Genomic DNA, 15787 nt, shown 5'->3' with positions numbered 1-15787 from the left:
TTTGTGGAGGACAGTAGAAGAAGAGTGGAGTCTCACAGCTTTGAGCTCAGTGGTTCCCAGGACGCTGCCAATCTCACTGAGGTCTCTGAGAAGCAGGCCCAGGATCTCTGCTGATCTCCTCTTATGATGAGAGCTGAGCTCCTGCAGAGTGGACAGCTCCCTTTGGGCCACCTCCAGACCCACCTGGAACCACAGGACAGCCCTGAATTCACCAGTACCCTCCCACCCAAACATCTGTATTCTCCCTTCTGTGTGTCTGAGGACTCACAGTTTTGTGAGCGAGCTCCTCGTTCAGCTGCTCATTGCAGCGGTTCTTGTTCTCTGCCTCCTGGCTCTTGTGGTCGTAGTTGACGGCGAGCTCCTCCAGTGCCTGCAGCACTTCCTTCACCTCCTCTTTGGCTGAATCGTTGTCCCTCTGCAGCCGCAGCAGCTCCTCCTGAAGTCGTTCATAGTCTTGGCGGCTGGACATCAGCAGCTGTGTGGATAATCAACACGTGTGAGGAATACTGGTGACCTGAACCCTGACAGGTGTGATCACAAAACAGGTGAGACTGACCTCATCCTGCTCCATCAGCTGCTGTTTCAGCTTCTCGGACGTCTGGCTGTGCTGGTTGATCTCATCATCCTGAAACACGACTCAGCTCATATCTAAGGTCTCAGATTTTAATGGGTTACAATCCAGCTGCAGGTGCGGGTCAGACTCACCTTGTCGTCCAGCTGATGGTACAGGTCAGTGATGAGCGTCTCATACTGAGTCTTCTCCTCCTCGGACAGAGGGGCAGTGGGCGGGGCTAAGCTGTCAATCACTGTTGGTATTTCACTGCTGCTCTTTTTGGTTCTGCTGCTTAGCTGCTCCTCCAAAGGGACAGACTCACCTGAGAGGGTCAGAGGACACCAAGAGACATCCGCCAACTGCTGTTACTCCCTTTGATGGGTTCCAGAAAATTAAGCTTCCACAGTTAAGATGAGCACAAAATTTGGGAAGCTGACTCCCTACAAAGAGCTGAAAAGTGAATACATTAAAGGGAATCAGTCTAAAAAACTTATTCAGAAAGGAACCAATGCCTGACCCGGTGTCTCCACCCCCTGTGAGATAAGACTTCCTGACAAACAGGAAGTACTTTGCCAAAATAATGTCAGACTTCGTAGTTTACTCTGGCCCCCTGCCAAATTTGAGCAATGACAGCAACCGCTGGTTGTCTAGGTGATGTGTAGCTAACAACATGGGCTGCATAGATAATTTGACATTTTTCTGGAAAAAGCCTGGTGGATTAGGAAAGACAGCATCCATCCTACTTTGGAAGGGGCAAATTTTTTTCGTCATCAAAAACATGACAACCCAGGGTTGAGGCAAGGACGCAAAGTTGTAGTCTTACACACCTATGTGCAGCCTCCCACCTACACCCCGCCAAAAACCCATAATGACTGTCTCACCCAGATTAAATAAATCAATAAATACAAGAGGAGCAAATTCAGAAAATCTAAAAAAAAAAGATAAAACTATTACATGTGCTTTGCTGAATATTAGAATATCTTTTCTAAGTCTCTGTTAACAAATGACTTGATTGATGATCATTATATTGATAGATTTAGTCTTACAGAAACATGGCTGCAGCAGTAGAATCATGTTTGCATTAATGGATCAGCTCCCTCTATCCATCCATTTTCCATACTTAATCCAACTCAGGGTCATGGGTTTTCCAAATAACCCTGTCTTACCTGACCATTTTTTGATAAACTTTGAGTTTACAATTCTTGACTACACAGCATCTGAGAAAAAATGCATTTATAGTAGATGTCTATCAGAGAATGCTGTAACCAAATTTAAATAATCGATTCTATTATCATTTTCTTCATTGCCATGTGCAACAACAGAGGGAAGCTACCTAAAATGTACTCCCGCAGAACCTGATTGTCTTGTTAACAAAGCTCTGTGTCAACGTGTACAGTATTGGACAATGTTGTCCCTCTGAGAAAGAAGTTGATCGGTAACTCTTTGGTTTAAGTCAAAGTTGCATGCTTTAAAGCAGACTACAATAAAGCTGGAAAGAAAATAGCATTCAAGTATTTTAGAAGAATCTCACTTAGTCTGGAAGATAGTTTATTCATTTCTACATTTGAATCGAGCTACAGTTTCAGCTGGACCAGTCCATATAACTGGACCTTGTCCCAGTACTGACTGAAGTTCGTCTGCGACGCTGCAGACCGTGAGAGAAAACCTGCTTCTAACTTACTCTGTGAGACATCATGGCAAACGTGAGTACAGCTGAATCTACTGCACAGACGTTGTCTTTAGGTTACTTAAAGGGAGATTTTGTCAGATGGGGTTGTGGTTAAAAAAAATTGGATTTTATTAGAGCAGAGAGAAAGTCTGGAAATGCTTTAAGTGATCACCAGCTGACACATAGTCTTAATGGGCTGATTTTCAGTTGCAGTTTCTGACAAAAGAAACAAAAATATGTGAATGAGAGCATCTTGATAGAGAATTCAGGTGGATTAATATACATTTGACTGTTTTTACTAAAAAATGCAGAAAGATGGAAGTTTGGAGCATGAACAGAGCAGCTGAGACCATCTGAGTCCAGCTGAGTGTTTCCATGCAGGAAGGATTCAAACCCATCTTGATTATGTGGGTGTGTTGGTCTGGTTTGAGAAGCTAGATTCAATGTTTAAATGCATTTTAAATCTTCCGTTTTGGTCGGCCTGTCACAATAATTATTTTTTTCGAGGGTGATGTAGATGTGCTGACTGTTTCTGACCTTTCCTCCAGCGCTTCAGCTCATTCTCTAGTTTCTGGATTACAATGCTCAGACTCCTGTTCTTTTCTTTCTCCTTCTCATACTTCTTCTTCCACTCCTCAGCCGTCAGCTCCAGGTTCACAGACACTGTGTTCTTTATAGTTTTAGCCCTGAAGCAAAACATCACAGTGGACATGGTTTAACACACACAGACAAAACTTTACTATCATTTGCTGATTTAATTATCCCATTGCTGGTTTTTTTGGACATTTTTGGAGGATGTTATTTTTCTACCCAATTAACAACATTCTTCAAACTAATGAACCTAATGTTCCAGTGTCATAATCAGATTAACTAAAAACACTGTCTACCTGGTAGGCTGCTCGACCTACGCGTGACACTAAATCGACCTCTAAAAGCTCAGACCTCATGCTGGCCTGGCATGATCTGGTACCAACAGGAGATCCTTTAAGCCCTGTAAGATCTGGATCAGCCCAGTTCCACCAGATATCCTGTTCTGTCCCTCCTGTTTGTCCTCAGTCTTCGACATCATTAGATACAAACAACAAACTGCTGCCCAGATTTCAACGCCTCAGTGAGAGATAAATCCACCTACATTTTATAGCTTTTAAAACATTTTCTTTATAATATATATATTTCAACTTTAAACATTTTGAAAATACAGTTCTTTAGGTCCAACTGTGCAAACTGGAGGAACTTTATTTTCATACGGGATTCAGATGTGTTCCTGTGCACTACCTCTGTCCAAACATGAGGGTGGACTTAGTTTCTGACTCGTTGTAAACTGATGGTGAGCAGCAGATGATGATGGTGGTTCGACAGTTTCCTCCCAGAGAGTCCTGCAGGATTCGAGTCATCTTACTGTCTCGGTACGGGACGTGGGTTTTCTGCAAACAGACACAGGACTCAGATATTCACCATGACTTCACAGAGAAGGTTTAGAAGAGTTTTTCTTTTTTTTTTTTTTTTCAGGCAGCTCTCTGATAGCACCATCTCTGAAACCAACAAAAGAACCTGTGGGGATCTCCAAGAACAGATTCAGCTGGTTCAGAGGTCAGGAGACCAGAAGGATCCCTGTCTGCACCGAAACATCTAGCCTGTTCTCACCTGAAATACCAGCAAGACTGTGAATCCTTAGCAGTGTTTTACTTGGTGGACACTCACCGTTCCTTCACTTAGAGCGGCAATGACATTCCCGAGAGCAGACAGAGACTTGTTGATGTTCTTAGCTTCATCCAATACGGCGCCTTCTGCTCCTGTTTTACTCACCTGATTAAGTGCAGGTGAGGGACAGGTGAGAGACAGATGAGAGAGGTGAGGGGCAAATGATGGGACAATGAGGGGCAGGTAATTGTGGAGGACAGGTGAAAATTGAGTTTTATTTTTTTCAGGTATAAACAGTGACAATCTCAAGTTTTTTTTCTTCGTCAAAAAAAACTAAAATCTCCTTTGGTTAATTATTTCAGCAGCAAAGTCAGCTTTATTCTAGGTTATTGTTTCAGAATCAAACTGAAACAAAATCATGATTAAACAGATTTACTTTTGTTGGTTTATAAACAATATAAACAGACCTCCTCTAGTCGATTACTTCATAAGCAAAAGTAAAATTATAACTCATATATTTTGTATTCTGAACAGTTGATCAACAGAAATCAAACTGAGCTAAGATCATGTGGTTATATTGTAATGAGGAGGTGGAGAGACTTTCTCTCCACTCTGTTACATATTCCATATGTATGAAATTGATTCCCCATCAGAGTGCGTGGCTATTTCTTTAAGAAACAGCAGCTTGCCTGGACACGCCCCCTATGATTTACATATAAAACGACTGTGTGGTTTTGACTAACCCAAGGAACAAAAAGGAAGGGCTCGCTGAGACCAACCCTTGACTAGAAAAGCCAAGGAAGACAGTCAGGAACCCTGGAGGAGAGGACTTCCTCGGTCTTCAATGAACCCCACTGAGAACACACTCCCCAAAGGAGGGGCTGGCTGCCAGATAGTCAATTAGAGAAAATGTGGATTAAGATGACCATGTCGCTGCTCCACAAAGCCAATGTGGTGGCCACAGCAGGGGTTGTGATAGTTTCTGTCCAGTCGATATCTCTGAGCTAACAACAGCAATAGCTTCTTCTAAACTTGTGTTTTAGACCCAATCCCAACGAGACTGTTCTAGGAGGTTTTCCGTTTAATTAATACTTCCATATTGGGTTTGATCAATCTGTCTTCGTAGCTGTACCACAGAATTTTAAGGTTGCAGTAATTAAACCTTTACTTAAAAAAACCTACTCTGGATCCAGGAGTGTTGGCTAATTATCGACCTATATCCAAGCTCCCTTTTATGTCTAAAGATGGCTTGCCATATCTAGTATGGTACAGCCACGCCATGAAGGTGGGATCAGGCCTGCACCTTCTATCAGTTAGGCGCTAGCTTTTGTATTCTAGTTTTGTACACACTGTCGGCAGATTATTACCTATGCATCAGCATGGGTCCACAAGCTCACCATACTCTGAGCAAAACGAGGGAAAGAGATGCTGCGCGGCTGGATGGAGAAGTCTTCTAACCGCTGTCAACTGACTCAAACATCTGTTTCTCAACTGGATCCCATTGAGTTCATCAACTCATGTAACCGCAGACTATAAACCCAGAACTTATACACAGGTAAGCGGGCGTGATGGTGTATCCCAGACACACTCCTACACTTTAATATGGATTCTAATGCACTGCATCTTAACTCAGGTGGACATCTATCACTAACTATCCCTAATTACACACATGCTTTAAAGGTAAACCACAGGGCGTATCGAGGTGTGTCTTAAAGAAATATTCATGCACTCGTACAGGGATGAGCCTCTTGTCTGTTAGTGTGGAATACCTAACGGAGCAAAGTGATGCTCTCCAAACATTTTATTGTTTTATAATTAAAATATACAAATATCTCCAAATGTGTATCAATTGTATGTTTTATAAACAAAATATAAATAGATCTCCTCTCATTTGTTGTTCGTTTGTAACCAAAATAAACCATAATAAATAAGTGAGACCTTCTCACTGCCTGCCAGGTCCACCAGGTAAAGTTTCCCCGACAGTTTCATCTCCGTCTCCACATTCTCCTGCTTGATGTTAATCAGAAAAATGCTGTGGCTGCGGGAGCTGTGCTCGTTCATGTCTGTAGGAGGAACACGAGACAGGTGAGACAGGTGCTCTGAATAAGCCACACGGTGACTGTAGGGCCTCACAGAGGTCGGTTACATCTTTACAACCACAGCAGGAACAGAGACCCCAAACCAACCGTCTGTCCTGAAGGGGGTGCTGCAGGATGCATCACCGACTAACACACTGACCCAGAGAGCACATAACATCTCATGTGTGACTCACCTGCTCACAGTCAGGATCCAGATAGCAAAGAACTAACAACATGTTGAAGTGGAATAATTCAGCAGAATCAGACTCACTGGTGACAGCAACGTGTCTGTTGGCTTTCCCTTCATCGATAACGTCCATCACCTCCTCAGGACTGGACACAAAACGCTCCGTACAACCCTGAAGGCAAGAGAGCATCAGCCAAACATCCACACTGCAGTATAAATACTAATACTACAGTAATGCTCATACTGCAGTTCTAATAAGACTGTAGTATTTTAGTATCAGTATTAGTACTGTAATATTAGTATTGCTGTAATACTCATACCGCATATATCTGCTGTACTGTAACTTTGGTACCTTGACAAAGGGAACCCTGTTTTTGTCCTCATGAACTGCCAAGTTGGTCTTTGACACTGAAACATGAAACATAGCCAGCAGACGTGAGTTGACTCTCACACATTTGACTTTTATTATTAAATATATTAAATGTCTCACCATCCAGCAAGTCTCGGATTTTGTCCAGATAGATTTCAAAATATGAAACCTGCAGAGATAAAGACATGATATTCAGCACTCTATGGACATTCTGTCTTCAACGTTTCTCACCAGAAGATGAACAAATCATTTTAAACTAAAGTAAATGAAAAGTTTTAAATAATGAAACACATCTAACTTCTGAACATCATCTCTCAGATCCTGTCCCAGCATAATCAATCATCAATAAATGCTCAGGTGAAACAATTTCTGTGAATAAAACATGTTGTCACTGTGCGAAACATACAGATTTAATACATCCTGTACACCCAGCAGGGGAACAGGGAACATATGGAGAGCAGGTGGGTCAGTGAACGCATCGCTGCTTCTGATGCTGCAGAACTGATGTCAGGCCAGATTACCTCCTAACATATAGTCTGAGATTATATCGACTGGTTCTGACAGATTTTTGTTCTCAAGTTTTCTGTCTGTTTTACAGCTGATCACCTAAATAAAGAAACCGATTGACTGATTGATTATTACATAAAAGAACTAAAATCAAGAAATAACTCCCTGCTCAGTCTTGGAATTTTTCAAAAGATCAAGAAGAAACATTGTTTCCAGTTTAATGTGCATATGATTAAAAACTGTGACGTCATGTGTGATGTCATCACCTTGATATGAAACTCCAAGTTCTCGTCCATGGAGTAGATGTGGTCAAAGATGTCCCTGGCGATTCGAGGGATGATCCCCATCAGGCGAGGGTCGTGAAGGTTCCCCTGAAAAACGACACAACATTACAAACACAAACATCAAACAAACACGATATCAGATGCACACACCAACACACTGACCTCCATGGTGTGAGTCTTTCCTGACGACGTCTGTCCATAAGCAAAGATGGTGCCATTGTATCCTCCCAACACATCTGAGACACAAATAGAAATCTCTTCATCAGCAGAAACACAGATTCTGTTTTCCTTCAAAGACAAATGTCTGAACTTCCTGTTTATGTAAAGCACGATAAAAATGTCAGAACTGGAGGGGAGTCAATACATTATCAGACTGTAAGAAGGATCAATAATGTTCTGACTGTGGGTGTTGTTGCTCAGGTGATCTGACCTTTTACAATCTGTTTGGCGCAGGTGTCATACACCTGAACCTGTTCAGCATTCGGAGGAAGGACTCTGTCAAACATGTACGGCTTCCCCTGAAAAAGAGGAAACACACCATCAAAATGAACACACATGTAAAAGCTGAATATACCTGTATTACACCTGTACTACACCTGTAAACATCTGTATATACCTGTACATACCTGTGCACACCAGTAAATTCAATCAGAGTAATCAGGGGCTGTAAACGGGCGGTCACTTCCCTCTCTAAAACCACCAAAACTTGGTCAACTGTCGGTCCTCTCATTGAAGCAAGAGCTTTAGAAACTCACTACAGCACACTGAAAGTGACGGAACTGCACGGAAAGAGCCTTGTGTGTCTGCTAGTGTAAGTTTTTCTAAGCTTCTTTGCTAAAATCAATATTTGCTGTTGAGCAAGAGATTGAAACTCATTGGTTTTACCGTGGGTAAAACTTAGCCTCGGTTGGGCCATCAGAAATCAGAAATCAATCAAAGTAATCAGGGGCTGTGAACGGGTGGTCACTCCCCTCTCTGAAACCACTTCTTGGCCAACTCTCGGTGGGCTGTCTCAGCCAAGTACAATTAGCTAACACGTGAACGGCCGTGTCCCATTGTGTGCACAGCATAAAATAAGGGGTTTACGCCTGAAGCAGAAGCGTCAGCCATTCTTGGGTGAAGACATTCTTGGGTAAAGACTAGCGTGTCTACCTACGTGTGTCCACCGAGCAAGGCCACTGAATAAAGCAAACCTGTCCTACTTGCCTCATCCATGTCGCTCTGGCCTCACCACCTGCTTTTAAAATGTGCCTCAATCCCATTCTTGTTGCCTCCGGCTCCCACAGAAGGTTTCACACAACCAAACGCCACCGTAACCTTAACAACCTCCCATCTCTAAAACACACTTTACTCTGTGGCACTCCCTTGTCTGTGGGGTTGTGGAATTGCCAATCTGTGGTAAACAAAGCAGACTTCATTGCAGCTTATTCCCATCACCTGTCACTTGACATCCTGCCTCTCACTGAGACCTGGATTAAACCTGGAAACAATGCTACTCCGGCTGCACTTTCAACCAACCACACATTCTCCCACACCTCTCGTACATCTGGGAGAGGTGGTGGAAAGGGCCTGCTCAATTCTAAAAAATGGAAATACAACCAACAGCTATCTAATGCTAAATACAATACCTTTGAATACCATACCATTTTGGTAACTGCACGAAACTGGTTGTCGTATATCGATGACTTTCTAGATGAACTAGACACCTTGCTCTCTTCCACTTCTGCGCATTGACTGTGCCATAATGGTCCTTGGTGATATGAATATCCCCTTTGACAGGCCTAACTCTAAAGATTTTCTTACATTAATACACTCGTTTGAGCTACAACTGGTTTGCAGGCCTCCGACTCTAGGAAGCTGGCAAAGAGCTAGATCTAATTTTCACAAGAAACTGTGCCACAAGGACCCTCTGCTTCCACCCCTATGGTTTCCTTCCACCACAACCTCCACAACCTGTCGCCCACCCGCTTCTCCTCCATTGTTGCCTCCACTCTTCCGACCTTCCGCACATTTTTCTCCCCTGAGGTCAATGATGCCACGGAGTCCCTCTTCTCTACACTGAGCTCATGTCTGGATAGTCTGTGTCCTCTATCCACCAAACCCGCTCGATCCTCCCAGTCCCACCCTTGGCTTAATGATACTCTCCGAGAGTTGTGCACCAACCTCAGAGCTGCTGAAAGGAAATGCCATCCATCCATTATCTGCCGCTTTTCCGGGGGTTGAGTCACGGGGGCAGCAGCTTGAGCACAGAAACCCAGATGTCCCTGTCACTGGTCACTTCCTCCAGCTCTTCCAGAGGGACCCCGAGGCGTTCCCAGGCCAGCCAACGTGTTCTGGGTCTTCCCCGGGGTCTCCTCCCAGTGGAAGTGCCCAGAACACCTCACCAGGGAGGCGTCCAGGGGGCATCCTAACCAGATGCCACCTCATCTGACTCCTCTCAATGCGGAGGAGCAGCGGTTCTACTCCGAGCCCCTCCCGGATGACCAAGCTTCTCACCCTATCTCTAAGGGAGGCCCAGACACCCTGCGGAGGAAACCCATTTCGGCCGCTTGTATTCGCCGTCTCGTTCTTTCGGTCATTACCCACAACTCGTGGCCATAGGTGAGGATGGGAACGTAGACTGAACGGTAAATCAAGAGCTTTGCCTTTTGGCTCAGCTCCTTCTTCACAAAGATGGGTCGGTGCAGAGCAACACTGCAGACGCCGCACCGATCCACCTGTTAATCTCCTGTTCCATTCGTCCCTCACTTGTGAACAAGACCCAAGATACTTGAACTCCTCCACTTGGGGAAGGATCTCATTCCTGACCTGGAGAGGGCATTCCACCCTTTTCCGGCTGAGAACCATAGTCTCGGATTTGGAGGTGCTGATTCTCATCCCAGCCGCTTCACACTTGACTGCAAACCACTCCACTGAGAGCTGAAGGTCACGGCCCGACGATGCTAGCAGAACCACATCATTTTGCAAAAAGTAGAGACCCGATTCTGAGGTCACAAAATTGGACCCTCTCAACACCCTGTCTGTGTCTAGAAATTCAAAAAAGTCCAAAAAGGCCTGATATGGCTCCTTCTTCAGCTTGACGGCTTCTCTCACCGCCGGTTCAGTTGCTTTTCCTCCCAATCACACCCTTCCAGGTCTCACTGTCATTGCCCACGTGAGCATTGAAGTCCCCCAGCAGAACGAGGGAGTCTCCAGCAGGAGCACTCTCCAGTGCCTCCAGGGACTCCAAAAAGGGTGGGTACTCTGAACTGTTAATTGGTGCGTAAAATCAAAAGATCCTGCAAATCTAACTAAATTTCAGGCACGACTGTCATCATTCTGATCCACTGTTACTGATGCCAAAAAAGTCTTTCTACATTGACTAGATTCACAGTACTACTGACACCTGGAAACTCTGCCTCTACCACCTGCTACCTGACAGCAGACACCTTTGCCTAAAATGGACTTGTACTTGTATAGCACTTTTCTAGTCAAACTGACCACTCAAAGCGCTTCTAACACTACACGCCACATTCACCCACTCACACACACTCATACAGCACGTCTTAAGATACCCTGATGGATACATCAGGAGGCAACGTGGGGTTCAGCGTCTTGCCCAAGGACGCTTCGACATGTAGCCTGGGGAAGCCAGAGTCGAACCACCGACCTTCCGATTGGTGGGCGACTGCTCTTCCTCCTGAGCTACAGCCGTCATTTGTATAATGACAAAGTGGCAGCTATAAGCAAACAGTTTACCAAACTGTCCACACCCGAACCTTGTACCACAAAGTCAGCATGCAGAAGTCCTAGAGCATCATTTTCTTCATTCACCCCTCTCACTCAGAGCTGTGTGTCTAAACTTCTCACATGAGAACTTCTTCAACAAATGAGAACTTAAATCTTTTTGTTCAACATCGGAACAGAGAAAATCCCCTTCCTGAAGGCAGCAGCTGATAATCAGAAAACAGATGTAGGAAATCTTCCAGAATCCTTGCTCCCTTCTGCATAGCCCTAACTTTAGCGTCAGGCTTTGCTTCAAATGACAGTTTATCACTGATTAATGTACCTAGGTATATATATTTATCCACCACTTCATCTGCCTGGCCTTGGCTTCCAGAGCAGTGCAAAAAGACCACAATACTTGTGAGACAAATTAAGGATCCCGGTGGGACACCACTTCTGGGGGAATGCCATGCAGGCGGAAGCCATGATGCACCAGAAGGTCTGCTATCTCAGAGGATGACGGGAGATTGTCTCACGGGACGAAGTGGGCAGCTTTAGAAAAATGGTCCACAATGGTGAAAATGGTGGTTTTAACTTGCGAGGTCAGCAAGCCCAGAACAAAGTCCAAATAAATGTGGGACCAGGGACAACCAGGGACCTCCAGAGGCTGCAGGAGACCTAGTGGTGGTCAATTACTGCTCTTACTCATGGTGCATGTGGAACAGACAGAGACGTATTCCCAGGTGTCAGCCAGAGGTAGCTACCAGAAGTACTGTTGGAGGAGAGTGATGGAGCAATGAATTCCCGGGTGGCATGCAAATGTGGATTTATGAGCCCACTTGCGGACAGCAGAGTGGGCTACTGAAGGGACAAAACAATGGCTGGGGGGGTCCATCACCAACTTTCGGCGGATCTTGTCCTTGATCTGCCAAGTTACGCAACCCAACTAGCAGGTTGAGGGGAGTGTCCGTGCTGGTCCCTCCAACTCCTCCTAAGAAGCAAACTGTCGGTATAATGAATCTGGTTTGACATTACGGGAGCCTGTATGGTAGGTAATGGAGAAGGAGAAATTACCAAAAAACAGGGACCAACATACTTGGTGGGAGTTTAACCTCTAAGCATTTTGAGGATAAGATTTAAGAAAAGGTTTGTATGGTCAGTCCACACAATGAAAGGCTTCTTAGCTCCCTCTAACCAATGCCTCTATTCTTCCAAAGCTAGTTTAATAGAATTCCACATTGCCCACATCACAATTTAATTCTGCTGGAGATAAACGCTGGGAGAAAAATGCACAGGGGTGCAGTTTACCCTCAGATTCGGACTTCTGGTACAGTACAGCTCCCACAACTGAGTCTGATGCGTCCACCTCGAGAATGAACTGCCGATCGGGGTTAGGCTGGATGAAAATGGATGCCGAGGTGAATTTGTCCTTTAACTGTTGGAACGCTTGGGCAGATTCAGGGTTCCAATGGAAGCTGGTCTTAACTGAGGTCAGCTTGGTTAAAGTAGAAGTGATGATGCTATAGCTGCAGATGAAACGGCGAAGTTAGCGAACCTAAGGAATCTTTGTACTTGCTTACGGTTCATGGGGGTAGGCCACTCGGCCACAGCCTTTATCTTGTTTGGGTCTGTCTTCACCTGCCTGCCCTGGAAGATGTAGCCAAGGAAGGTGACTGGGAATGCATGGAATTCACACTTCTCAGCCTTAACCTAGAGACAATTCTCCAGGAGTCTTTGGAGAACCTTATGGACATGCTGCTTGTGTTCTGTGAGGTATTTACAAAAAAATCACAATGTCATCTAGGTACACAAACAGATTTAGATACTCTGTGGATGTCATTTATGAGGGCTTGGAAGACTGCAGGGGCATTCATGAGGCAGAAAGGCACGACCACATACTCAAAGTGCCCTAATGGTGTGCTGAAGACTGTCTTTCATTCATCGCCGTCAAAAAATTCTGACCAGATGATATGCGTTGTGGAGATCAAGCTTGGTAAAGATGGTGGCTCTGTGGATGGGTTTGAAGGTGGATGAGATGAGTGGCAGAGGATATTTATTTTTGACAGTGATTTATATTAGGACCCTGATAGTCAATGCAGAGCCGAGGGCTTTTATTTTTCTTCTGCACAAAGAAAAACCCGGCTCCTACTGGGGAAAAGGATGGTCTGATAATTCCTGCTTCTAAAGATTCACGGATGTAGCCTCAGAGGTTTACAAAAACCTTGCCTCTTGAGTCTCTGCCTCACAGCTCTGCATCTGCTCCTCTTCCTCACTGCCATTGGATCCCCAACACCTGCCCCCCATGGAGGAACAATCCATAAATTTGGTGGGTAGGGTTGACATGATCTGTGCATCTCCCACACCCGAATATCTGAGTACCTGGAGGAAGTCTTGACTGTATTGGAGGATATTCACAGAGCCTTCTAAGAAACTGACAGGCCAGCATCAGAGTGAGCAGAAGGACAGTAAAATGAAGGTGAGCCATGACTAAACAGTCCCACACAAATGATAAAACATTAAGAATGTTAAAACTTGAACTTGAACAGGTTTTAAAAGTTTAATAACAAGAACGATCACCACACCCATACACAGAGCAGCAACAGTGATTTTACACCTGTATTACACCTGTACTACACCTGTATTACACCTGTACTACACCTGTACTACACCTGTATTACACCTGTATTACACCTGTACTACACCTGTATTACACCTGTATTACACCTGTACTACACCTTTACTCGTGAAGACGTGGTTGTACCTGACCATAACTCTGCATGTTCTGAGGAAAAAAATTAGCCTTCAGAGAACCAGAAATTCATCCGTAATCTATGTAAAACTGAAGGTAACACTCACACAGCTTCATGTTTACGTGCATATAAATGTGTGCGTGTGCATCTGCAGCTAGTCTGATAAAACAGCCCGAGGCTTCTTCAGGAGCTTCATCAGAACTTTAACCTGCTGACATTAAAGTGATCTGAGGACAGTTTGATGGTTTCATCAGCAACAAGAAACAGGTTCAGAAGCATACCTGGAAGACGAGGAAAGATTAGCTGTGGATGGACAGATGTGTCGGAGCAGAGCAGCAGGTGTTCTCCTGACTTCAGATGATAATAATAACAATAAATACTAATAATACTAAATAATGAAGATGATGATAATAATAATAATAATAATGATAATAATAATAGAATCTCAGATAAACGTTGAGCCATAGTCTGTCTCAGTCTGTTTCAAAAGGAAGCCTGTTGCTATGGTGACTGTATCCCACCGGGAGATGTCTAAGATGACTCGACCAATGAGACGGAAGAAAGATGATTGCTGTTGCATGACACACACCCACACACACAGACAGTGTGCTGGCCGGTCTCGTGCACGATCTGTGGATCTGATTGTGTTTTTGTTCTGAATCTTTTGATCCTGTTTCATTCAAACATTTTATGTATTCATCAGTTTTAACTTCTGATGGTCACAACCGGGCTAGGAGACCTATGTTGACCTATTGCTGCCAATCACATGACCTCTGCTGGCCTTCAGCTGCTGTCATGGAAACAACATATTTCCCATGAGGTCTTTAAGAGGCTCCATCCCCCAAAATGACTGAAGGAAACCTGGAAGTGAAACAATGAAGGACAGATCACAGAGACTAATTTCAGGCTGACTGAACAACAATCAGCTTTCAGAGCAGCTTGTTCTGTTTTCAGTTGTTTTGTTGAAAACTTTTAGAAACAAATCAATCGTTTCAGCTGGAAACAAATGTCTGAATGTTCTATGGAGCTAATGAGATCTCATTACAGAAGAAAGATGTTCCTCCATCTACCTCGTTAGATTTAATCATCAAGTTCATATTTAGATCATATATACCTCTAGATTTTCATGTTTTTTCTATGTCACTGAATAAAAACTACTTACTGGACACTACTTTAAACTCTGTAATCATTTCATTTCTCCACTACTTCTGCTCCTCTTCCAGTTTTAATTTCATATCCACACATTGTGCTGTTGTGTTTGTTTTGTGCACAATATGATTGATTAACTGATGGCTGATCAGATTACATTTTTTACAAACACAAATCAACAATAAATTCCTGTTGATCCTCTCTAAATGAAAATAATCAAAACTCCTTAAATGATTTGAAATTGATCATCAATCAATAATCTGACTGATTGTAAACAACTAGGTCAGATATTCTTTGAATGAGCCTCCCCTGGATTTACCTGTTGTCTCCCAACGATCGATACAAAGACGAGAACTGACTGATCGATGGAAATGATCAGCTTCGTTAAATCTGTACAAATGTTCCCACAAAAACAAAACAAGCGCTTTTCTTTTCATTAAATTTCAGCTTCCGGTGACTCTGATGTTTCATTGTGTTGTTATAGTGGATCTGTTATTGCTGCAGGCGCGTGTACGCGCACCCACGTTGTGCCGTTCGGTTCGGTTCGGTGTCGGTCCAACACTCACCGCCACCACCACCGTGTCCTCTCCGCTGAACTTGGGGATGAATTTGTCTCCGCGGCTCCGCTCCGCGTCGTTCAGCGGCCGGAAGCGACACATCACCTTCACACCGCACACCCCGCACTCCGCCGCATCCATCACCGCACCGTCCCGCAACACGAAGAACTAAACAGCACCGAATCGGGCTCAGTACAAGTCCGCGCGGTCCGTGTCCGACAGAAAGATTGAACAGTTTACTGGGCCGCAGAAACAGAAGAGTCCGGTCAGGGTGACGGAGCTCCAGTGCCGTTCGGATTGTCTCCGTCAGGATGCTGAGACACTCCCACCCCACAGG

General features: G+C 44.4%; 1 protein-coding gene across 3 annotated transcripts in view; it reads right to left on the bottom strand.

Annotated features, from left to right (window-relative positions):
• The window catches only part of LOC140319820 (kinesin heavy chain-like), a 25345-nt gene extending 9558 nt beyond the window's left edge, over positions 1 to 15787 (bottom strand). For all 3 annotated transcript variants that reach the window (XM_072397607.1, XM_072397608.1, XM_072397609.1), the window contains exons 1-15: positions 15460 to 15787; positions 7720 to 7807; positions 7452 to 7525; positions 7272 to 7376; positions 6619 to 6667; positions 6481 to 6536; positions 6213 to 6300; positions 5802 to 5926; positions 3924 to 4028; positions 3498 to 3646; positions 2760 to 2908; positions 706 to 875; positions 557 to 625; positions 269 to 475; positions 37 to 183 (exon numbers count right to left, since the gene is read on the bottom strand). In XM_072397607.1, coding sequence (XP_072253708.1) covers positions 37 to 183; positions 269 to 475; positions 557 to 625; positions 706 to 875; positions 2760 to 2908; positions 3498 to 3646; positions 3924 to 4028; positions 5802 to 5926; positions 6213 to 6300; positions 6481 to 6536; positions 6619 to 6667; positions 7272 to 7376; positions 7452 to 7525; positions 7720 to 7807; positions 15460 to 15591 — 1713 coding nt within the window. In that variant the 5' untranslated portion in view covers positions 15592 to 15787. The remainder of the gene's footprint in view (positions 1 to 36; positions 184 to 268; positions 476 to 556; positions 626 to 705; positions 876 to 2759; positions 2909 to 3497; positions 3647 to 3923; positions 4029 to 5801; positions 5927 to 6212; positions 6301 to 6480; positions 6537 to 6618; positions 6668 to 7271; positions 7377 to 7451; positions 7526 to 7719; positions 7808 to 15459) is intronic.

Source organism: Leuresthes tenuis, unplaced genomic scaffold, assembly GCF_036924035.1.
Source record: "Leuresthes tenuis unplaced genomic scaffold, fLeuTen1.0.hap1 SCAF_12, whole genome shotgun sequence".
In the NCBI taxonomy this organism is placed as follows: domain Eukaryota; kingdom Metazoa; phylum Chordata; class Actinopteri; order Atheriniformes; family Atherinopsidae; genus Leuresthes; species Leuresthes tenuis.
This window is presented reverse-complemented; position numbering and strand designations above follow the sequence as displayed.